The following is a 25697-nucleotide window of genomic DNA, read 5'->3' on the forward strand; positions in this document are numbered from 1 at the left end:
TTAGAGAAGGATATTTTATACTGGTGCACCATGAGGCCTGGCTACAGACTGGGCCGTGGGGGCGTTGACCCCCGGAACTCTCTCCAGGTATACTGATAGATGCTGTATGACCCTAGTGGGTTTAGCACTTAGTTTTGAATATACTGATAGATGAATTTGATAACTTCATTATTTTTGGATTATACAAACTGTCTGATTTACACTGGACTTGCAAAGGTAAAATGAATTATCAGCATTCAGCATGACTCTACTAAACTAATAAAAATTTTACAGAGGGTCCCATGCATGTGAGTCAGAGCCTGAGTGTGTGGTCGAGGGTAAAGAAGGTAAAGCCTGCAGCATCTCTTGTACTCACCACTCACTTGAGACAACGACAGTTACCACATTGGACATCATATTTTGTTAAATACAAAGATGTGACTAGTGACCAGAGAGGATTCTCACATTTTAACTGGGAGGTAAGACAAGAATATGCCATACTCTGCAATACAGTATGTATATACATGTACATATATTCCAATTAATATTTCATAGTGTTAACAGATTTATTTTTTATCACATTTATTTTCCATCAAGGTAGGGTGATTCAAAAAAGGAAGCACATCATCACTCATTCAGTATGGGCAGTTGGCATGCCAAGACTTGCAAAAATCTTTGGTCTTGCCCTAGACTTGAATCGTTGACCTTACAGTTGTTAGTTGACTCCTTCAACTCTCTTCGGTGTTTAGTGCTTGTACTTTGATTATATTATTGCAGTCATATGTCATTAATTTCAATTTTAACTTTTTAATACTGCACATATACAAAACAAAGATAGGGGTCAGTACTCATTGTCATATACAACTGTAATAGTTTTTCTTTTCCACTTTATATTTAGGATGTGAGTGCAAGCTCTAATGAAATTACAGTGGACCCCCGGTATTTGATGGCACCGGTATTCGATAAATCTGGTATTCGATGCATTATATCGCAAAAAATTTTCCTCGGTATTCGATTGAAAACCCGGTATTCGATACGATTCGTACGAGACCTGTCCACGTGTGGCCTGAACTGCCCCGTGTGTGCCAGTGTTTACAAGCCAGCCAGTGTGCGCGCATCTAAGGATACATTCGGTACATTCCATATTATCCATATTATCACTGTGTTTGGTGCTTGTTTCTGCAAAATAAGTCACCATGGGCCCCAAGAAAGCTTCTAGTGCTAACCCTGTGGTAAAAAGGGTGAGAATTAGTATGGAAATTAAGAAAGATTTTGAAGGGTTTGGGGCTAACCCTGAGAAGCCTATGCCAGTTGTGGAATCCATTGTGCCTACTTCAAAAATTAAGGAAATGTGTGCACAGTGGGTTGAAATGCAAACCTTTATGGATGAAAATCACCCTAACACAGCTACTGCAAGCCGTGCTGGTGACTATTACAATGACAATGTTGTGGCCCATTTTAGACAAATCGTAAAGGAACGGGAGGTACAGAGCTCTATGGACAGATTTGTTGTGCGACAGAGGTCCAGTGACTCTCAAGCTGGTCCTAGTGGCATTAAAAGAAGAAGGGAAGTAACCCTGGAAAAGGACTTGCTACCTCAAGTCCTAATGGAAGGGGATTCCCCTTCTAAACGCTATCACCTCTCCCCTCCTCCCATCCCATCAATCATCACCAGATTTTCATTAAAGGTAAGTGTCAATTATTTTATTGTTATTGTAATTATTCTATTGCATTAAACTTAATATTTCATGTAGTAAAAATTTTTTTTCATACTTTTGGGTGTCTTGCACGGATTAATTTGATTTCCATTATTTCTTATGAGGAAAATTGATTCGATTTTCGATATTATCGGTATTCGATGAGCTCTCAGGAACGGATTAATATCGAATACTGGGGGTCCGCTGTACGTGTTTTCTCATATACAGTTGAACCTCAATGTTTGTACATCCCTATATTCATACAACTCGATATTCACTCAAATTTTTTGAGAAAAATTTGACTCAGTATTCGGATGTTATCCTGATATTCGACCTAAACAAAACGGTCCATCTGGATGAAGCCCAATGGTTTTAAAACAAAACATCATGTGCTCAGTCTCTCATCAGCTTTCGTTAATTAAGCATCATTTGTACAAGCCCCATGAAACTTTTTGGTATGTCATTGTTATTCCGTAATAATAATAATAATAATAATAATAATAATAATAATAATAATAAATTTTATTTTGACATAATACATAGTTGTACAAAAGAATATAATAGTTGGGTGTACATGCCAAAAGTCCCTTTGTATGCAGAGCATTTTGGGCAAACTTAATAAATATTAACTTGAGATTACGAAGGAAATAACAGGTTATTATTTGCATGTTGATGAGTTACAGTTAGTACATTAATTACAGTGTGATGATATTTTCATTGAAAATAAGTAATCATGGCCCCCCCCCCAAAAAAAAAAGAGTAGTCATCCAAACAAACCTAAAAAGAAAGCAGTGAGAACAACAATTAAAGTGAAAAAGAACTCATTGTGAAATAAGAAAGTGGAACACATGTGTCAGACCTGGCCACTCAATATGGTTCGGTGAAATCCACCATATCGTCCATATTGAAAAATAAAGAGGCAATAAAAGGGGCTGATGTGGTGAAAGGAGTGAAAAGGTCACAGATAATTGAAGAAATGGAAAAACTTTTGTTAGCATGGATTAATGAAAAAAATTGGCCAGTGACAGTGTTTCTGAAACAATAACTTGTGAAAAAGAAAGCCAGTTACATATAGCAATCTTACATGAGACACACTGGGAAACAGTGCTGAAAGTGATGAATTTAAGGCAAGTAGGGGCTGGTTTGATAGGTTTAACCCTTTCAGGGTCCAAGGCCCAAATCTGGAGTCACGCACCAGTGTCCAAGAATTTTCAAAAAAAAAGATGTTATTTTTTCTTATGAAATCGTAGAGAATCTTTTTGTGAAGGTAATAAAACAAAAAGTACGAAATTTGGTGGAAAATTGACGAAATTATGCTCTCGCGAATTTTGATGTGTCAGCGATATTTACGAATCGGCGATTTTGCCGACTTTGACTCCCATTTTAGGCCAATTACATTATTCCAATCAACCAAATTCTTAGCTATTTCACTAGTATTACTTCTATTCTATCGATTGAGCACAAGAAATCGCCAAGTCAACTGTTTCAACTACAAAATAAAGTGATCGGAAATTGTTAATTTGGCCAATTTAACACAAAGTTCAAAATATTCCAATTTCAAAATAGGGTCCAGAATAAACAATGTAGGCATTCCTGGCACTAAACTAACATTTCCTCTGTTCATTAGTTATGTTTTGAGGCTTTACAAATAAATTCCATTTTGATTTTTTATTCACATAATGAATTTTTATTCACACCAAAAAATAGAAGATTTACTGTTATGCAATACTGTAATAATTGTATAAATATCATCACCATATTTGTGAATGCATATTAGACCCACCAGCTGATGTGTATTAGATGTGTGAGGTCGTTTGTTTACTCTTGAATATCGGCAAAAATTTAACATTTCTGCTACTTTGAGCTCAGTTTCAAGCCATTTCCAGTGCTAAAACCAATCAAAATCATCTCTATTTCTGTAATATGTCTTCCATTCTATCAAATGAGACCAAGAAATCGCAAATACAACTATAAAAAACATACGAAAAAACACTGCAAAGTTGCTGTTTTAATCGAAAAATCATGATTTCATTTTTTTTCTCTCATTGTACACAGTGTGCTGCAGGATCTGTTTTATGTGGTGCACACATACCACATAGATGTATTCTCTCATATCTAGGCCTAAATGTACCACTCACAGTTTATCAGAGTGAGCTGAGCTCATGGCGTAGATCTACGGTTTGGACCCTGAACGTAAAGCCGTAGATCTACGGGACGGACCCTGAAAGGGTTAAAAAGAGAGGTGGGATTTATAGTGTAATAAGGCATGGGAAGGCTGCCAATGCTCATAGAGATGAGGCTGAAAAGTTTGTTAAGGAATTTAACCCCTTCAGGGTCCAAGGCCAAAATCTGAAGTGGTGCTCCAGTGTCCAAGAAATTTTGAAAAAAAAAAAATTATTTTTTCTTACAGAATTAAAGAGCATATTTTTGTGAAGGTAATAAGACAAAAAAAAAAATTCTGATCAGTACTTACCGAGATACAGTGCCAAGAAGTTTGTCGAAAATGATGTGGTGGCGGCAACATCGACGAATTCCACATACGTGCATTACATTATTTTGCGGTTTTTGTTGCTTTTTCTTTTCTTTTCCAATTTTTTTCTATTCCTACTAACATTTGGGGCCTGAGAGACCAATACTGTATATAATGTATATATATAAACTCACTGTATTGAACACAATAACCGCACTAAAGTTATTATCATATTATTGTTTACCACTGTTGTTTATTACAATAAACATGCACAAATCTTGTATAATACTAATGTTCTATCATATATTTACATATTTACAATCACTGGACATGGTTTTAGAACTGCTGGAGCTTGTGGAACTCCTTGAAACAAGGCACCATGCACAGAGGCACCTTACATTCCTCACACATAAACCGAGGGTCTTTGCATCTTTGTTGCCATCTTTTTGTTTGTGCACAGATGATGCATCTCTTCTGAGCAAATTTCTTCTGAGTTGAAGGAAGTTGTATTATGAAATGATCACCTTCCCTCCTCAAATGCTTGGGTATATCCTGAGGAATTCGAGGACCATGTTGTATAGCAGGTGTTGTTACCTGGTACTTCATTATGAGTTGTCTGACAACAGACAAACAAAATTCACCATACGGTGGTCTGTTGCCAGTCTTTATTTGGTACATATTATATGCATTGAGCATTGAAATGTCCATGAGATGGAAGAAAAGTTTCATGTACCACTTGTAACTCTTACGAACACAGTCAACAAAACCAATCTGCATGTCACATTTGTCAACCAAGCGCATGTTTTGTGTATAATCAATCACTGTCACTGGTTTTCGGATACGTTCATTAGTCACTCGATCAACTTTGCCACTGTCTTGCATTTCATTACGGTGAATGGTTGTCAACAATGTGACATCTCGTTTGTCATGCCACCGTAATGCCATGATGTCATTGGCAGTAAACACCTGCACGTCATCACCACGAGCACCTGCGTTGAGCCTGGGCATATGTTTACGATTAGAACGCACTGTGCCACACACATCTGTCTTGTTCACTCGCATGAAATCACTGAGTAATGGGCTTGTGTACCAGTTATCGGTATATAATGTATGCCCCTTACCAAGATAAGGTGCCATCATGTTTCTCACTACGTCACCTGAGATACCCAATAACATCTTGGTATCGTTCAATGTTTTACTACCTGTGTATACAACAATATCCAACACCAGGCCACTGTCACAATCACAGAGTACAAACAGTTTTATACCAAAGCGTTTCCTCTTGCTCGGTATATACTGCTTGAATGACAGTCTACCTTTGAACAAAATCAAAGACTCGTCAATTACAAGATTCTTGAATGGATAAAAGTATATGCTGAACTTTTGTTTGAGATACATGAAAACATTTCTAATCTTGTATAACCTGTCACTTCTGTCAGGCCTGGTTTTGTCAGAGAAGTGCAACATACGTAAGAGTAAGATAAACCTGTTCACTGGTATGATTTCACTGAAGACCGGGGTAGAAATTAGCCGATCTGTGGACCAGTATGCTTTTATATTATGCTTATAGACATGAGGCATAAACATTATTGTTGCAAAAAGCAAATACATTTCTGCAACAGTCGTCTCTTTCCACCTGTGTAGTCTTGACTGTGGTGATAAGATCGCATTTGCCATGGTGTACTCAAAATACTTATTACTTTCCCTGACAATAATTTCCATCAATGGCTGGTCAAAGAATAATTCAAAGAATTCCAGTTCATTGGCCGTGGTTCCAAGGGGACAAGTAGGTAGAATTCCACTTTGAGAGTCATCAAAGTGGTGAGGCTTGGGAACAAAATTGGGATTTTGCTGCCAATCCCACATACGGTTTGCTGGTGGATACTGGACATCATAGGCTGGTTGTGCGGGTGGTTGTGGCTGTGGTGGGCTGGTGGCTGGCGCTCCGCTTTGTCCTTGAACTGACGAGTCAGCAGCGTGGGTCCCAGCGTGGCCTGGTGAGTCACGCATGGCGGTGCCACTACCATCACCACTAACACCATCCACTGATGCCTGTGGTCTATCCATGCCAAGTGTAGCCACATCATCCTCACTATCACTACCTAAAACTGGTGTTGGGCCACGGGATGTACTCCGGGATGTACTCCGTCCCCTGGGCACAGCATAGGGTACACTACCCGAGCGCATGCGGCGGCAAACATACCGACGCTTCACTGGTGAATATGATTCCTTACTATCACTACTCGAATGATCGTCGAGCACAATAAAATCACAGTCCACGTCACTATCATCATCATTACTGAAGTCAGAGGCCTGGCCACGCGAAAATATTAGTTTTCTCTTGCGATGAGGAACAACCGACCGTGAGTCACAAGTGCCCACACCAGAGGTAGAAGGTTGAGGATCGTCAGGGTTTTCTGCACTATTATCGATATCCTGGTCATTCTTTTCGGTCACTAACTGATCAAAGCTGTAGAATTCGTCTTCATTTCCACTTCCATCAGTGTCAGAACTATCAGATAGGAAGAGGAGAGTCCCAAATTTCCAGGGAGTGAGAGCTGACTTGCGACGAGGCATGGTGAACAAGGGTAACTGAGCCGGCGTTCCCACAATGCTATGCGGGCGCCTAGATTTTTTGTTTATGGCGCACACCCACCACGCAGACCCGTTCTCTCACATGTAGGCCTATGAGTGTTTTCGCGCTAAATTTGACGGCGCTAGAATTTTGGCGTAGATCTATGGTTTGGACACTCAACGTAAAGCCGTTGATCTACGGGACGGACTCTGAAAGGGTTAAAACCTATGTAGACATTGAGAGATTGATTCCTCAACAAGTTTTTTAACTGTGATGAAACTGGCTTCTTTTGAAAAAGAATGCCTAAGAGAACCTACATCACACAAGAAGAAAAATCATTAACAGTACATAAGCCCATGAAAGACAGGCTGACACTCATGTGTGGTAATGCTAGTGGGGACTGCAAAATTAAACTGTTGCTAGTTTACCACTCTGAAAATCCAAGGGTGTTTAAGAAGAACAGTGTGATAAAAAGTAAACTCAGTGCAATGCAGAGGGCTGATGGTGAATCTTGGGTAACAAGGCAGTTCTTCACTGAGTGGATACATGAAGCATTTGCCCCAAGTGTGAAGCAGTACCTTGTGGGGAAAAACTTATCATTAAATGAGCAATATTTTCATTTAAAATGTTTATAATTGGTAAATTTTTGGGATATGGAATGGATTAATCCAATTTACATTATTTCTTATGGGAAAAATTTATTAAATATTCGTACAACTCTCTCTGTTCTAACAGCCTCCTGGAACGGATTAAGTTCAAATAGCAAGGTGCCACTGTATAGTATTTAACATTGTCTGTAGCAGTTTAATAAACATTTATGCTTAGAGAACCCATTTCTAGCTCCAAAGAATTTTTTAGGTAAAAATCTTACCTAATGTGTATTTAAGAAAATAAGAATATTGCTGTTTTAGATGTGGGCTTGCTGAAAGTTTTATAGTAATTTTATTTTATTACCTCAAGTGTTTTTTACAACATTGTGTAAAATTACTTGCAGATAGTACTGTACTGAAACACTAAATTGAGTCTCACTAAAGTTCTGTATCCAGAATTATTGCTCATTTCTGTCTAGCACTATTTAACCCTTTGACTGTTTTGGTCGTATATATACGTCTTACTTGCCACCGTGTTTGACGTATATGTACTCAAAAATTCAAGCCGTTTCAAATCAAGCAGGAGATAGGTGGTAGGCCCACATGTGAGAGAATGGGTCTGTGTGGTCAGTATGCACCATATAAAAAAAATCCTGCAGCATGCAGTGCATAATTAGAAAAAAAAAAACTCTGACCTTTCTTTTGGATTAAAGTGCGAACTTTGTGGTGTATTTTCATATAGTATTTATGGTTGTATTCTCGTTTTCTTGGTCTCATTTGATAGAATGGAAAACATTATAGAAATAGAGGTGATTTTGATTGGTTTTACTATGAAAAGAACCTTGAAATGGAGCTCAAAGTAGGGGAAATGTTTGATTTTTGCCGATGTTCAAAAGTAAACAAATGATGAACATCGAAATGGTATACAATACCGACAGGTTGGTAGGTAAGACACATAGGCAACAGTTAGGCAACTTTATTCCGAAATGTTTCGCCTACACAGTAGGCTTCTTCAGTCGAATACAGAAAGTAGGCAGGAACAGTAGAGATGCTTGAAGTCGTAGAATTTGAGGTTGTCAGTCCCTCAGCCTGGAGAAGTTCAATTCCAGAGTCAGGAACTATCTGAAGATCAAGCGACAGTGCGGAGACTTAAATACTGTCGGAAGGAGAGGTGCAGAGTAGTAGTAGTAGTGAGAATGTAGCCACTGAGAGGTCATGTCCCTCTCAGATCCAACAATTCTCACTTGAATAGATTAAGGAGATTTGTGCCAAGTGGAATGATGTCCAAATGTTTGTGCAGAAGTACCACCCTGAGCAAGCTGAAACAAGCCATCTTTGCAACAAGTTCAGTGACAGAACCATGTCCCATTTTAGGGAAATGTTAAAGAGGCGCCAGAAACAGAGGACTGTGGACAGTTATTTTTTGAGACAGGGGTCCAGTGACTCTCAAGCTGGTCCTAGTGGCATTAAAAGACAGAGAAGGGAAGTAACCCCAGAGAGAGAGCTTTACTTGAAGTCCTCATGGAGGGGGATTCTCCTTCCAAACACTAGCCCCAACTCCCTCTCTCCTCCTCCCTATCTTCCAGATGCCATCACCAATCTTCAATAAAGGTAAGTAAAAATGTTATTTTATATGTATTACTATACATAATTAAAAACAATAGTATTTGTTGTATGTAAAACTGTAATTAATCTCTATAAAATGTATTTTTTGTGTGAATATTTTTGGGTTTCTGGAACGGATTAATTTTATTTCCATTATTTCTTATGGGAAATATTGCTTCGAATTTCAGACTTTTCGAATTTAGAACTAGCTCCTGGAACGGATTAAGTTCGATTTTTGAGGTTCCACTGTATATTTTAATTTACGTGAAATTGGCCAAATTGCAAATTTCTGACCACATTATTGGGTAGTTGAAATAGGTAAATGGGCAGTTTCTTGTACTCAATCGCTAGAGCAAATAGAGTTCTAAAGAAATATCTATGAGTTTGGTCGACTGGAATAATGGAATTAGGTGAAAATAGGGCTCAAATTGGGCGAAATCGCCAATTCATAAATATATTGCCAATGTCGTTAACTTCGCGAGAGTGTGATTCCGTAAGTTTTCCATAAATTTTTTTTTTTTTGGTGTCATTACCATCGGGAAAAGATTCTCTATCATTTCATAAGATTTTTTTTTTTTTTTTTTTTTTTTTTTTTTTTTTTTTTTTTTTTTTTTTTTTTTTTTTTTTTTTTTTTTTTTCAAAATTTTTTCGACAACAGAAGACACCTCAGGATTTGGGGTTTTAACAGTCAAGGGGTTAAATATCTAATCTTACAATAAATTATTCAGTGTTCTGTAGGTGAGACAAGTGCTTACACTCTGAAAGATAAGTTGGGATTTTGCAGTTCAGAGTGTTATCTGAATTGTGATGTGTGTGCACCTCTGGAGAGACATCTAGGAAATGAGTGATGGTAAACACGTTTCCTTGTTTGGGTCATCTTGCCATGGTGAGAAACGAACACTGAGTTAAAAAATAATAAAATAAGTGGAGCAAGACTGTATGAGTGTAATATTTTCTCAGGTAGATGGAGTCAATTATCATATATTACGAACAGGGTGCTGGCCATACATGAAGTACCACTGCTCAAAAAGACCACATGAAGATCTTTCTCTAGATGACAAGTTCTTCCGTATCATTAAACTAATAAATCTAGGTAGGTACAATGTAAAGAACTTAAATTTTTTTTATTAATTTCTGTAATCTGAAGATACAGTATTATACATAATTACAAAAGTTTGAATTGTATATAAAGATTAGAATTTTATGATATATGTACATATACTGGAGGAAAGAGGAGTGATTGGTGGAATGATAAAGTAAAAAGGTGTGATAAAAGAGAAGAAGGTAGCTTATGAGAGGCTTTTACAAAGAAGTGTTGTAAGAAGAGCAGAGTATATGAAGAGTAAAAGAAAGGTGAAGAGAGTGGTGAGAGAATGCAAAAAGAGAGCAGATGATAGTGGGAGAGGCACTGTCAAGAAATTTTGAGGAAAATAAGAAATTTTGGAGTAAGATAAACAAGTTAAGAAAGCCTAGGGAATGAATGGATTTGTCAGTTAAAAACAGAGTAGGGGAGTTAGTAGATGGGGAGCTGGAGGTATTGGGTACATGGCGGGAATATTTTGAGGAACTTTTAAATGTCGATGAAGAAAGGTAGACGGTAATTTCATGCACTGGCCAGGGAGATATAACATCTTTTAGGAGTGAAGAAGAGCAGGATGTGAGTGTGGGGGAGGTGCATGAGGCATTGTGTAGAATGAAAAGGGGTAAAGCAGCTGGAACTGACTGGATTATGACAGAAATGTTAACAGCAGGGGGATATGTAGTGTTGGATTAGTTGGTATTTTTGTTTAACCCGTAAACAGTCCAAACGTATATACGTATATACGTTTTTACCTGGAGTTTACCTGGAGAGAGTTCCGGGGGTCAACGCCCCAGCGGCCCGGTCTGTGACCAGGCCTCCTGGTGAATCAGAGCCTGATCAACCAGGCTGTTACTACTGGCTGCTGTGTGGCTGGCCGGCTGCTGACAGCCTGGCTCTATCTCCATTTGTCTGTCTGTATCTATGTCTATGTCTCTCTGTCTCTATCTCTGCCTGTCTCTATCTTTGTCTCTGTCTCTGTCTATCCCTGTCTCTCTATCTGTCTCTTTATCTTTTTTTATCTGTCTATCTCTGTCTCACAGGTACACATAAATACAAGTATACATAGTGTAAATTACCTAGGATAACCCAAAAAATCCAGACAAAGTACTATACTCTGCTTGAAGATGTGAGTAAACGACAGACATGTTTGTGTACCAGCGAAAACAAAGCAGGCTCTAATCTTTTCTTATCAAGTCTTATCACTGCATCCTTGCGAATGCTCATCAAACGTCAGCTATTATCAAATGTTATATCATCTTATCACATCACTGTCAGGGGTGGACTTTGTTTTTCATGCTTCAAGGCAACTTATTATTATATTATTATTATGTATTCTCCTCCTCCTCCTCCTCCTCCTCCTCCTCCTCCTCCTCCTCCTCCTCCTCCTCCTCCTCCTCCTCCTCCCTCCCTCCTTCCTCCCTCCCTCCTTCCTCCTTCCCTCCTTCCTCCCTCCCTCCTTCCTCCCTCCCTCCTTCCTCCCTCCCTCCTTCCTCCCTCCCTCCTTCCTCCCTCCCTCCTTCCTCCCTCCCTCCTTCCTCCCTCCCTCCTTCCTCCCTTCCTCCTTCCACCCTCCCTCCTTCCACCCTCCCTCCTTCCACCCTCCCTCCTTCCACCCTCCCTCCTTCCACCCTCCCTCCTTCCACCCTCCCTCCTTCCTCCTCCCTCCTTCCACCCTCCTCCCTCCTCCTTCCTCCCTCCTCCCTCCTCCTTCCTTCCTCCTCCTTCCTTCCTCCTCCTTCCTTCCTCCTCCTTTCTTCCTCCTCCTTCCTTCCTCCTCCTTCCTTCCTCCTCCTTCCTTCCTCCTCCTTCCTTCCTCCTCCTCCTCCCTCCTCCTCCTCCTCCTCCTCCTCCTCCTCCTCCCTCCTCCTCCTCCTCCTCCCCTCCTCCTCCCTCCTCATCCTCCCTCCTTCTCCTCCTCCCTCCTCTGCCTCCTCCTCCTCCTCCCCCTTCTCCTCCCTCCCTCCTCCTCCTCCCTCCTCCTCCTCCTCCTCCTCCTTTCTCCTCCTCCCTCCTCCTTCTTCCTCCTCCTCCTCCTTCCTCCTCCTCCTCTTCCTCTTCCTCCTCTTCCTCCTCTTCTTCCTCTTCTTCCTCCTCCTCTTCCTCCTCCTCTTCCTCCTCTTCCTCTTCCTCCTCCTCTTCCTCCTCCTCTTCCTCCTCCTCTTCCTCCTCCTCCTCCTCCTCCTCCTCCTCCCTCCATCTCCTCCCTCCTTCTCCTCCTCCCTCCTTCTCCTCCTCCCTCCTCCTCCTCCTCCCTCCTCCTCCTCCTCCTCCTCCTCCTCTTCCTCCTCCTCCTCCTCCCTCCTCCCTCCTCCCTTTTCCTCCTCCTCCCTCCTCCTCCCTCCTCCTCCCTCCTCCTCCTCTTCCTCCTCCTCCTCCTCCTCCTCCTCCTCCTCCTCCTCCTCCTCCTCCTCTTCCTCTTCCTCTTCCTCCTAGTCATCATCATCCTCCTCCTTCTCCTCCTCCTCATTATTATTACATGTATATACTTCCACATATCCAAAACATTGCTGGGACCTATAAATACTTTGTATATATTCCAAGACAATAATAAATGACCAAGGCAGGTGTAAATATTCGCCTGTCAATGTGTTTGTGACAATGTGAGTACAATTTCAGTACCTAATACTAGTGTCACAACAAAGATTAGTAATGAAATGACAAGAACTACTATAAATTGTAATTATCAGAACATAAAAATTATATAAAATATGAAAAATGGAAAAAAAGATATATCGGCAACACTTCTGCAAGCGGCAGCGCTTGATGTTGCCGCCAGGTGATCTCCAAGTGCCAACTTTGTGGCCTCATATCTCGATAAATACTGACCCTAAATTTTTTTTTATCCTATAACACTTAGAAAAATGTGCTCTTTTTTTTATTTTTCAAAATATTCGGGGCACTGGGGTAGTGAACGTATACATGTATATATGTTTGGACCGTTTACGGGTTAATAAATGTATGACAGAGGGGAAGGTACCTAGCAATTGGCAGAGAGCATGTATAGTTCCTTTATATAAAGGGAAGGGGGACAAAAGAGATTTAGAAAAGGCATATGATAGAGTGGATAGTAGAGCAATATGGCAGATGTTACAAATATATGAAATAGGTGGTAAGTTACTAAATGCTGTAAAGAGTTTTTATGAGGATAGTGAGGCTCAGGTTAGGGTGTGTAGAAGAGAGGGAGACTACTTCCCAGTAAAAGTAAGTCTTAGACAGGGATGTGTAATGCCACTATGGTTGTTTAATATATTTATAGATGGGGTTGTAAAAGAAGTAAATGCTAAGGTGTTGGGGAGAGGGGAGAGATTAAATTATGGTAGACAGCAACCACCCAGGGAAGTACTACCGTCCTGCCAGATGACTGTGAAACAAAAACCTGTAACTGTTTTGCATGATGGTAGGATTGCTGGTTTCTTTTTCTGTCTCATAAACACGCTAAGATAACAGGGATATCTTGCTACTCCTACTTACACTTTGGTCACACTTCACAGACACGCACATGCATATATATATATACATACATCTAGGTTTTTCTCCTTTTTCTAAATAGCTCTTGTTCTTTTTTATTTCTTCTATTGTCCATGGGGAAGTGGAAAAGAATCTTTCCTCCGTAAGCCATGCGTGTCGTATGAGGCGACTAAAATGCCGGGAGCAATGGGCTAGTAACCCCTTCTCCTGTATACAATTACTAAAAAAGAGAAGAAGAAAAACTTTATAAAACTGGGTTGCTTAAATGTGCGTGGATGTAGTGCGGATGACAAGAAACAGATGATTGCTGATGTTATGAATGAAAAGAAGTTGGATGTCCTGGCCCTAAGCGAAACAAAGCTGAAGGGGGTAGGAGAGTTTCAGTGGGGGGAAATAAATGGGATTAAATCTGGAGTATCTGAGAGAGTTAGAGCAAAGGAAGGGGTAGCAGTAATGTTAAATGATCAGTTATGGAAGGAGAAAAGAGAATATGAATGTGTAAATTCAAGAATTATGTGGATTAAAGTCAAGGTTGGATGCGAGAAGTGGGTCATAATAAGCGTGTATGCACCTGGAGAAGAGAGGAATGCAGAGGAGAGAGAGAGATTTTGGGAGATGTTAAGTGAATGTATAGGAGCCTTTGAACCAAGTGAGAGAGTAATTGTGGTAGGGGACTTGAATGCTAAAGTAGGAGAAACTTTTAGAGAGGGTGTGGTAGGTAAGTTTGGGGTGCCAGGTGTAAATGATAATGGGAGCCCTTTGATTGAACTTTGTATAGAAAGGGGTTTAGTTATAGGTAATACATATTTTAAGAAAAAGAGGATAAATAAGTATACACGATATGATGTAGGGCGAAATGACAGTAGTTTGTTGGATTATGTATTGGTAGATAAAAGACTGTTGAGTAGACTTCAGGATGTACATGTTTATAGAGGGGCCACAGATATATCAGATCACTTTCTAGTTGTAGCTACACTGAGAGTAAAAGGTAGATGGGATACAAGGAGAATAGAAGCATCAGGGAAGAGAGAGGTGAAGGTTTATAAACTAAAAGAGGAGGCAGTTAGGGTAAGATATAAACAGCTATTGGAGGATAGATGGGCTAATGAGAGCATAGGCAATGGGGTCGAAGAGGTATGGGGTAGGTTTAAAAATGTAGTGTTAGAGTGTTCAGCAGAAGTTTGTGGTTACAGGAAAGTGGGTGCAGGAGGGAAGAGGAGCGATTGGTGGAATGATGATGTAAAGAGAGTAGTAAGGGAGAAAAAGTTAGCATATGAGAAGTTTTTACAAAGTAGAAGTGATGCAAGGAGGGAAGAGTATATGGAGAAAAAGAGACAAGTTAAGAGAGTGGTGAAGCAATGTAAAAAGAGAGCAAATGAGAGAGTGGGTGAGATGTTATCAACAAATTTTGTTGAAAATAAGAAAAAGTTTTGGAGTGAGATTAACAAGTTAAGAAAGCCTAGAGAACAAATGGATTTGTCAGTTAAAAATAGGAGAGGAGAGTTATTAAATGGAGAGTTAGAGGTATTGGGAAGATGGAAGGAATATTTTGAGGAATTGTTAAATGTTGATGAAGATAGGGAAGCTGTGATTTCGTGTATAGGGCAAGGAGGAATAACATCTTGTAGGAGTGAGGAAGAGCCAGTTGTGAGTGTGGGGGAAGTTCGTGAGGCAGTAGGCAAAATGAAAGGGGGTAAGGCAGCCGGGATTGATGGGATAAAGATAGAAATGTTAAAAGCAGGTGGGGATATAGTTTTGGAGTGGTTGGTGCAATTATTTAATAAATGTATGGAAGAGGGTAAGGTACCTAGGGATTGGCAGAGAGCATGCATAGTTCCTTTGTATAAAGGCAAAGGGGATAAAAGAGAGTGCAAAAATTATAGGGGGATAAGTCTGTTGAGTGTACCTGGTAAAGTGTATGGTAGAGTTATAATTGAAAGAATTAAGAGTAAGACGGAGAATAGGATAGCAGATGAACAAGGAGGCTTTAGGAAAGGTAGGGGGTGTGTGGACCAGGTGTTTACAGTGAAACATATAAGTGAACAGTATTTAGATAAGGCTAAAGAGGTCTTTGTGGCATTTATGGATTTGGAAAAGGCATATGACAGGGTGGATAGGGGGGCAATGTGGCAGATGTTGCAAGTGTATGGTGTAGGAGGTAGGTTACTGAAAGCAGTGAAGAGTTTTTACGAGGATAGTGAGGCTCAAGTTAGAGTATGTAGGAAAGAAGGAAATTTTTTCCCAGTAAAGGTAGGCCTTAGACAAGGATGTGTGATGTCACCGTGGTTGTTTAATATATTTATAGATGGGGTTGTAAGAGAAGTAAATGCGAGGGTCTTGGCAAGAGGCGTGGAGTTAAAAGACAAAGAATCACACACAAAGTGGGAGTTGTCACAGCTGCTCTTTGCTGATGACACTGTGCTCTTGGGAGATTCTGAAGAGAAGTTGCAGAGATTGGTGGATGAATTTGGTAGGGTGTGCAAAAGAAGAAAATTAAAGGTGAATACAGGAAAGAGTAAGGTTATGAGGATAACAAAAAGATTAGGTGATGAAAGATTGAATATCAGATTGGAGGGAGAGAGTATGGAGGAGGTGAATGTATTCAGATATTTGGGAGTGGACGTGTCAGCGGATGGGTCTATGAAAGATGAGGTGAATCATAGAATTGATGAGGGAAAAAGAGTGAGTGGTGCACTTAGGAGTCTGTGGAGACAAAGAACTTTGTCCTTGGAGGCAAAGAGGGGAATGTATGAGAGTATAGTTTTACCAACGCTCTTATATGGGTGTGAAGCGTGGGTGATGAATGTTGCAGCGAGGAGAAGGCTGGAGGCAGTGGAGATGTCATGTCTGAGGGCAATGTGTGGTGTGAATATAATGCAGAGAATTCGTAGTTTGGAAGTTAGGAGGAGGTGCGGGATTACCAAAACTGTTGTCCAGAGGGCTGAGGAAGGGTTGTTGAGGTGGTTCGGACATGTAGAGAGAATGGAGCGAAACAGAATGACTTCAAGAGTGTATCAGTCTGTAGTGGAAGGAAGGCGGGGTAGGGGTCGGCCTAGGAAGGGTTGGAGGGAGGGGGTAAAGGAGGTTTTGTGTGCGAGGGGCTTGGACTTCCAGCAGGCATGCGTGAGCGTGTTTGATAGGAGTGAATGGAGACAAATGGTTTTTAATACTTGACGTGCTGTTGGAGTGTGAGCAAAGTAACATTTATGAAGGGATTCAGGGAAACCGGCAGGCCGGACTTGAGTCCTGGAGATGGGAAGTACAGTGCCTGCACTCTGAAGGAGGGGTGTTAATGTTGCAGTTTAAAAACTGTAGTGTAAAGCACCCTTCTGGCAAGACAGTGATGGAGTGAATGATGGTGAAAGTTTTTCTTTTTCGGGCCACCCTGCCTTGGTGGGAATCGGCCGGTGTGATAATAAAAAAAAATAAATAAATACAAAATGGGAAGTGACACAGTTACTTTTTGCTGATGATACTGTGTTTATGGGAGATCCTAAAGAAAAATTGCAAAGGTTAGTGGACGAATTTGGGAGTGTGTGTAAAGGTAGAAAGTTGAAAGTGAACATAGAAAAGAGTAAGGTGATGAGGGTATCAAATGATTTAGTTAAAGAAAAATTGGATATCAAATTGGGGAGAAGGAGTATGGAAGAAGTGAATGTTTTCAGATACTTGGGAGTTGACATGTCAGCGGATGGATTTATGAAGGATGAGGTTGATCATAGAATTGATGAAGGAAAAAAGGTGAGTGGGGCATTGAGGTATATGTGGAGGCAAAGAAGGGAATGTATGAAAGTATAGTAGTACCAACACTCTTATATGGGTGTGAAGCTTGGATTGTAAATGCTGCAGCGAGGAGGCGGTTGGAGGCAGTGGAGATGTCCTGTCTAAGGGCAATGTGTGATGTAAATATTATGCAGAAAATTCGGAGTGTGGAAATTAGGAGAAGGTGTGGAGTTAATAAAAGTATTAGTCAGAGGGCTGAAGAGGGTTTGTTGAGGTGGTTTGGTCATTTAGAGAGAATGGATCACAGTAGAATGACATGGAGAGCGTATAAATCTGTAGGGGAAGGAAGGCGGGGTAGGGGTCGTCCTTGAAAAGGTTGGAGGGAGGGGATAAAGGAGGTGTTGTGGGTGAGGGGTTTGGACTTCCAGCAAGTGTGCGTGAGCGTGTTAGATAGGAGTGAGTGGAGACGAATGGTGTTTGGGACCTGACGAGCTGTTGGAGTGTGAGCAGGGTAATATTTAGTGAAGGGATTCAGGGAAACCGGTTATTTTATATAACCGGACTTGAGTCCTGGAAATGGGAAGTACAATGCCTGCACTCTAAAGGAGAGGTTTGGAATATTGGCAGTTTGGAGGGATATATTGTGTATTTTTATACGTATATACGTACTTCTAAACTGTTGTATTTGGGCACCTCTCCATAAGAGTGATTATGTGTGAGTGAGGTGAAAGTGTTGAATGATGATGAAAGTATTTTCTTTTTGGGGATTTTCTTTCTTTTTGGGTCACCCTGCCTCGGTGGGAGACGGCTGACTTGTTGGAAAAAAAAATCGGGAAAACTGGTTATTTTTTTATAACCGGACTTGGGCACTGGAAATTGGAAGTTCAGTGCCTGCACTTTAAAGGAGGGGTTTGGGATATTGGCAGTTTGGAAGGGTACATTATATATCTTTATGTATGCTTCTAAACTGTTGTATCTGGGCACCTCTGCAAAGACATCATCAGTGAATGATGATGAAAGTATTTTCTTCTTGTGGATTTTCTTTCTTTTTGGGTCACCCTGCCTCGGTGGGAGACGGCCAACTTGTTGAGAAAAAAAACGTATACTGTAAGCTAATAATTTTGTTTATAATTTTTAAAGCATAACTGTGTTATTAAGTTGTAGGGAGTTAAATAGCATAAGGAAAGTTTCTTGGAAACAAGTGGATTGATCTGGCAAGTTTATTTAACAGGTATTCCATGCTTGGCCTATGGTTGTGCTGCATCCCTGCTCATCAGCTGCCAAGAGGAGGTCCACACACCTGATGGCACAGTGCCAATTTATTTCTTGTATGAAGAGGACAGAAATGCTATGCATTAAATCTCTAATTTTTAAGTAATATTTTTAGTTTAATAAATAAGTGGAGTGGATTCTAATGTGATTCAGTAGAGCATGTTGGAAAGTACTTGAATAATGTATATGGCTTGAAATTATTTTTGAGAGTGAGTTTCTGTGAATGTTCAACAGTTTAATACAAACATTTGATTAGAATGGTTTGTAAATACACTGTACTGTATGTAATGGTTGTGTAAATTTTTCACACAAATAAAACAGTACTAAGTAGGTGTGAACCCCAGTGTTAATAGTGAGAGTATTCTGTAAACTATGGCAAACTTAGCAAGGCTTGTTCAGTATGGCCCTGAGGCATGGAACTTGCTTCAGGGTGTGTTTTGTGTATACAAGCCTGCTGATATGACAGTTGGGTATCTAAGGAAAGTGATAATAAGCAACATGTGTCGGGACTTGAATTTGCTAGACCCGCGACCAGCGACTCTACACATGGCTATTGAAGGTTCGTTCTTGTTTAATGAACTTTGTGTTGTTGAAAATATAACATTTTAATTACTTTTTTGAGCATCGGGTACAGTAATTTCAAATGCAAAAACTAATAAATGCTGAACAATGGTACAAACAAACCCCATTGAGAAAATGTAGCAGAATTGAAATGAATACTATACAAGTGCTCTTCAACTTACGATGGCTCATCATATGGTATTTTGACTTTATGATGGTGCAAAAGCAATTACTTAGGAGGTGAAACTTATAATTACCCAGAATGAAAGAGGCAGTTCCATAACTTGTATTCATTCATTTACTTTTCACTACTGGTATTTAGTTAATTACAGTAATTATTTGTTTATTTACTTATTCAGTGACAGTAGCTGTTTACTTATTTATTTATATCATATTCACATTTGACTTACGATGGGTTTGTTGGAATGTAACCCCATCATAAGTCGAGGAGCACCTGTATTCATTTGAACCACTGTTTGACAGGGGTTAGACTCTTGGATGTTATGTGAGTGTTGAAGTTGTGGATAATTGGAAATTTTGCCTGCCTAAATTACTTAAATATTTTTTGGTCATATCTTTTTTAACTATTGCTGTAATCTACTTAATATTGTCATAAGAAACAGCACATTTTAAATGATCGTATTGTTAGTTTTTAATTTAGGGGTTATGTGCAAAGGAAAATGACATTTGGCACCAAAGAAAAACATGAATAATCAAAAGTATCCACTTATATTTTGGAGTTTAGCTGTATAATAATTCAGCCTTGCAGTGAGACATACTCTCTTCAGTGTGAAGCTGATATATGCAGTACTTCTCTTACCTTCTGTTTTATTTCTTCCATATGGGATTGCTTGTACTGTAACGTCAAGTATATTAATTGTTAGAATTTTTAAATATTGTATTAATACTGTACATTTAATTTTGTATTGCCACAAATATCCTGAACTCTTATGTTTAGTTGGTTGCAGCTTTATAACTGCTGACCTTCCTAATATACCAGTGATAAGAGGCAGCAAAAGTGATACAGTGCAGGAATTTCATTGTTACTCACATAGTGACTTCGACCACAAGGGTATCAGACAAGGATCTTAAGAGACAAGCAGGCCTTGGAACTAGAGTTGACTGAATATCACCAAATGATTGTTTGAGGAAGATTGCGCAAGAAAAGATAACATTCTGCAGCCTGAATTCAGTGGGGCATAATGACTGATGTGGATGAAATTAACAGCCACTACTTGTAGTTTGGAGAAAGCAGACTTGGTCATGTAGTGGAAAGTGAATCCATGCCCCTCTGGTGCCAGGAGTGTGATGCAGTACAGTACTGTAATAAGTTTATCAAATACTTCTCTAACTATATTCTGCTTGAACATGGCAAAATTGTTTTCCCAACCCGCAGATAAAGGTGGATTCTAATATTAGTGTAGCACAGGGAGGACTCCTTTGATGAATGAGAGAGGGCAACCTGATGGAGGGAGAGGTAGTAAACATAATGGACTGACTAGGGGTGGTACAGTGTAAAGGAACAACAGGGCAACAAAAGTTGTTCATTAGGGATCATATAGCATGAATCATCTCTCAGACCTGGTCATCTGCCTTTGAGTCCTTAGAACATGATAGTAAATAAAGCCATATTCATTTTGGTATATTCCAAATATTTCAGCAGTGGAGTTGAGGCATACCACATATCAACATGATTGGGCTACTTGCACTCCCAGGGAGCTTCCAGTACTGGAGTGCCTAAGCCAGTGTTTACCTGGAGAGAGTTGGGGGATCAATGCCCCCGTGGCCCGGTCTGTGACCAAGCCTTATGGTGGATCAGGGCCTGATCAACCAGGCTGGCTGCGCGCAATCCAACGTACGAGCCACAGCCCGGCTGGTCAGGTACCGACTTCAGGTTCTTGTCCAGTGCCTGCTTGAAAACAGCCAGGGATCTATTGGTAATCCCCCTTATGTATGCTGGGAGGCAGTTGAACAGTCTTGGGCCTCTGGCACTTATTGTGTTGTCTCTTAACGTGCTAGTGACACCCCTGCTTTTCGTTGGGGGGATGTTGCATCGTCTGCCGAGTCCTTTGCTTTCGTAGAGAGTGATTTTCGTGTGCAAGTTTGGTACTAGTCCCTCTAGGATTTTCCAGGTGTATATAATCCCACCTGCATTCCAGGGAGTACAGGTTCAGGAACTTCAAGCGTTGCCAGTAATTGAGGTGTTTTATCTCCGTTATGTGTGCCATGAAGGTTCTCTGTACATTTTCTAGGTCAGCAGTTTCACCTGCCTTGAAAGGTGCTGTTGGTGTGCAGCAATATTCCAGCCTAGATAGAACAAGCGACCTGAAGAGTCATCATTGGCTTGGCATCCCTAGTTTTGAAGGTTCTCATTATCCATCCTGTCATTTTTCTAGCAGATGCAATTGATACAATGTTATGGTCCTTGAAGGTGAGATCCTCCGACATGATCACTCCTAGGTCTTTGACGTTAGTTTGACGCTAGTTTTTCGCTTCAGCCAGAACACCTCATCCAACAAAAGGAATCTTATTTGTGACCTCTGTAGTGGATGGAGCTAGTCTTACATGAGAGGTAACAGCTGATACATCTAGCTGTCTTCAACTAGAGCAGGAAGGGAGGTCTTATTCAGCATTCCTGTCCAGTGGTATCAGGACTGAAATTCATTAAGTTTTGCCAATATTTGTTTTTCCCTTATTCATTATAGTATGTGCATTTATTACACTAATGTTTTGAATGTGAACTTTTTTGAATATTTTTTATATTGTTGATAGAGAAGAGTCTGATCATTATGGCATGCACACAGGTAGTGTTGGTGACAAGCTTGTGATCACACAAAGGGAGAACTTTGCTGACAATTCACTGGTTCTGGGACCCAGGTATCAAGCAGTAGATTTCAAGTTGTCTTCGGCTCTTCACTTGCATAAAAATATTTCAGGTAAAAGGAAAAATCTGTATTGTGAATGTTATTGTATGTTTATTTTGCCATTTGCATTGTTTATCTTAGTATTTTTATGTTTATTGTTGTTTTTGTAAACTTAAGTTTACCACTGTTTATGTGCACGTTTATGCAAGTTTCAGTTTACCAGTGTTATGTGCAAGGTATAAGTGCTGTGATATACTGTATTCGGGTCTCTGGTTCTTTGGTTCTCATAATCTTTAAACATTTGTGAATACTTTATTAAGTATGTATTAACCTTTAAAGGTTTTTGTATACACTACATACAGTATTGAAGTCCACTGTTAATAATGTCAGTGAGCTCAACACACAAGTTTGGTGATATGAGTTTAAATACATTAGTACATACATTTCTTTTTAAATAATGATCACAACATTCTACCTCCCTGCCAGTCAGGACTCAGGCTCAAAAAGAAAGCAAATAACTTTTTTTTTTTTAACACTGACAGTCTCCCAAAGAAGAAAACACTTTCTCTGTCTCTCATTCAATCAGTCTTGTCAGAAAAGCACCAACATCACAGTTCAGATGACCCTCCAGACTGCAACTTCCCCACCCCTCCTTCAGAGTGCAGGTATAGCACTTCCACCTCCAGGACTCGAGTCTGGCTAACTGTTCTTCCCGAATTCCTTCATAAGTGTTTTTTTCTCTCACTCCAGCAGCATGTCCCGTAGCTCGATCGCTAGTGCACTCAGCTCACACACTGAGGTCCAGAGTTTGAATCTCCAGCACAGCTGGAAAACATTAGGATGCATTTCCATGAGACATCTGTTGTCTATGTTCATCCATCAGTATGAAATAGGTACCTGGTTATTAGTCGACTGGTGTGGGTCACACCCCAGGACAAAATTGACCTAATTTGCCTGAAATGCTCTGCATAACAATTGACTTTCTATATAGTAGTATGTCATTGATGTCAGCTAGGCCTGTATACCTTGTACATGTAGAAATAAAGATAATAATAATAATGAACCACTTACCTCCACCCACTCCTCTCTCACACAAGCCTGTTGGGTGTCCAAACCTCTGGCATTCAACTTGATAAAAATTAATACAGTATCTACTTGGATTGTTTATTATTCTGCAAAAGACATTTAAAACTATCAACCAAAACAGCAACTATTTTTTACTCCTACTTCTTCATTGATGCTTTGGGTTGGGGGTGGGTGGGGGTTCCCCAAACAGCAGTCACACTTCTTGTGTGTTTGTTGAAAGATACAATTATTTTACATTTCAGGGCATTTAGGGAAAGACCTGGCTTCTCCATGTGCTCTGACTTTTGTGATGTTCTCTGGCACATATTCCATGGTGTCAAAGTCTAGATGTTGAACTTGTTGAATTTTGGATTGGATCTATAAAATAAACCCAGTTAAATTTTTTTTTTTTTTTTTTCAACAAGTCAGCCGTCTCCCACCGAGGCAGGGTGACCCAAAAAAGAAAGAAAATCCCCAAAAAGAAAATACTTTCATCATCATTCAACACTTTCACCACACTCACACATTATCACTGTTTTTGCAGAGGTGATCAGAATACAACAGTTTAGAAGCATACACATATAAAGATGCACAACATATCCCTCCAAACTGCCAATATCCCAAACCCCTCCTTTAAAGTGCAGGCATTGTACTTCCCATTTCCAGGACTCAAGTCCGACTATACGAAAATAACTGGTTTCCCTGAATTCCTTCACTAAATATTACCCTGCTCACACTCCAACAGATCGTCAGGTCCCAAGTACCATTCGTCTCCATTCACTCCTATCTAACACACTCACGCACGCTTGCTGGAAGTCCAAGCCCCTTGCCCACAAAACCTCCTTTACCCCCTCTCTCCAACCCTTTCGAGGATGACCCCTACCCCGCCTTCCTTCCCCTATAGATTTATACGCTTTCCATGTCATTCTACTTTGATCCATTCTCTCTAAATGACCAAACCACCTTAACAACCCCTCTTCTGCCCTCTGACTAATACTTTTATTAACTTGTATAAATAAAAATTACATAGTTCTTAACAAATTTGCATAGCACCAATATAAGCCCACTGAAATATACAAAGTGTGCATTTAAAAAAATTGCTATAGTACATTTGATAAAAGGACTTGAGGAAAAGGTGAAGGTGTAAGGTAAAGCAAAAGTAAAGATTTATGGTGAATATGATTCAAACAGATGAAAGTGCACCTTTATCATCCATTGATATAATATTGTAGCACCTTCCTGACATTTGTATTCTTCATACTGCACTGCTCCTAGACATCTTTTTTAATATAAATTCATGAAATTTATTTCTTTTTTAACACTAGTTATCTCCCACTGAGGTAGGGTGACTTGACAAAGATTTTCACCCTCACTCATTTAGTCACTTTCTTGCAGGAAATGTGCTGACATCACATTTCAGATGACCTTCCAAACTGTAGTATCCCCACCCCTCCTTAAGAGTGCAGGCATTGTGTTTATCACCTCCAGGGCTGAAGTCTAGCTAATTCGTTTTCCTGAATCCTTTCATAAATGTTACCCTGCTCTCCAACAGCATATGAAATGAAAAAAAAAAAATGCCTTCGCTCCTATCTTACACACACAAGCCTGTTGGATGTCCAAGACTCTACAGTTATGGGATGACTCCGACCCCTCCTTCCCTTCACTCCAGATTTATACACTCTTCAAGTAATCCTATTTTGCTTTATCCTCTCTAAATATCCAAACCACTTCAATAACCTCTCCTCAGCACTCTGATTAATAAATAATAAAAATTCACATTACCATATTTTTTTTTTTTTCAACAAACCGGCTGTATCCCACCAAGGCAGAGTGGCCCAAAAAGAAAAACGAAAGTTTCTGTTTTTAAATTTAGTAATTTATACAAGAGAAGGGGTTACTAGCCCCTTGCCCTCGGCATTTTAGTCACCTCTTACAACACGCATAGCTTACGGAGGAAGAATTCTATTCCACTTCCCCATGGAGATAAGAGGAAATAAACAAGACCAAGAACTTGAAAGAAAATAGCAGAAAACCCAGAGGGGTGTGTATATATATGCTTGTATATGTATGTGTAGTGTGACCTAAGTGTAAGTAGAAGTAGCAAGACATACCTGAAATCTTGCATGTTTATGAGACAGAAAAAAGGACACCAGCAATCCTACCATCATGTAAAACAATTACAGGCTTTCGTTTTATACTCACTTGGCAGGACAGTAGTACCTCCCTGGGCGGTTGCTGTTTACCAACCTACTACCTAAATTACCATGGATGTAGATAAATAACCCACACTTAGGAGAGGGAAGCTTATGACATTACAGTCCGACTTGGACCATTGACAAGTTGGACGGAAATGTCATCAGAAGTTTCTCTCCCTCTTAAGTGCAGGTTATTTGGATACTCTGTATAGTACTTTTGGTAACCCCATACATTTCTAATCTCCAAGCCTTGAATTCTCTTCATAATGATCACACCACACATTGCTCTGAAATATGGTATGTCCACTGCCTTCAGTCTCCTCCTGAGGGTAGTGCTGTAAGATTTGTGATAGACATACATTGTAAACTAGTTTCTGTATTACTGAAGTACAAGTTTTCTGAAATAAGCCCAGACTCTTATTATATCACTGAGTCCTTCATATTTTACAGTATTTATTTCAAAGTAAAATAAACTTTAAACTCTTGCAAGTCATCTGAATGTTATTGAATGCCATACACATACTAAGAGTACAGATCATGGATTATTACATT

The 25697-nt window shown here is 39.9% G+C and overlaps 1 protein-coding gene and 1 long non-coding RNA gene across 2 annotated transcripts in view; both read left to right on the plus strand.

The window, feature by feature from the left end:
• The first annotated feature begins 319 nt into the window (after positions 1-319).
• Positions 320-18459, plus strand: LOC138852412 (uncharacterized). The gene is made up of 3 exons (XR_011391734.1): positions 320-458; positions 9911-10009; positions 18420-18459. It is a non-coding gene; the product is annotated as an uncharacterized lncRNA (long non-coding RNA).
• An 84-nt stretch (positions 18460-18543) lies between these two features.
• The window catches only part of LOC128685471 (pseudouridylate synthase TRUB2, mitochondrial), a 64086-nt gene continuing 56932 nt past the window's right edge, over positions 18544-25697 (plus strand). Inside the window, exons 1-2 of the mRNA XM_070082941.1 lie at positions 18544-19019; positions 21826-21957. Coding sequence (XP_069939042.1) covers positions 18833-19019; positions 21826-21957 — 319 coding nt within the window. The 5' untranslated portion in view covers positions 18544-18832. The remainder of the gene's footprint in view (positions 19020-21825; positions 21958-25697) is intronic.

Source organism: Cherax quadricarinatus, chromosome 8 (assembly GCF_038502225.1).
Source record: "Cherax quadricarinatus isolate ZL_2023a chromosome 8, ASM3850222v1, whole genome shotgun sequence".
Lineage (NCBI taxonomy): Eukaryota > Metazoa > Arthropoda > Malacostraca > Decapoda > Parastacidae > Cherax > Cherax quadricarinatus.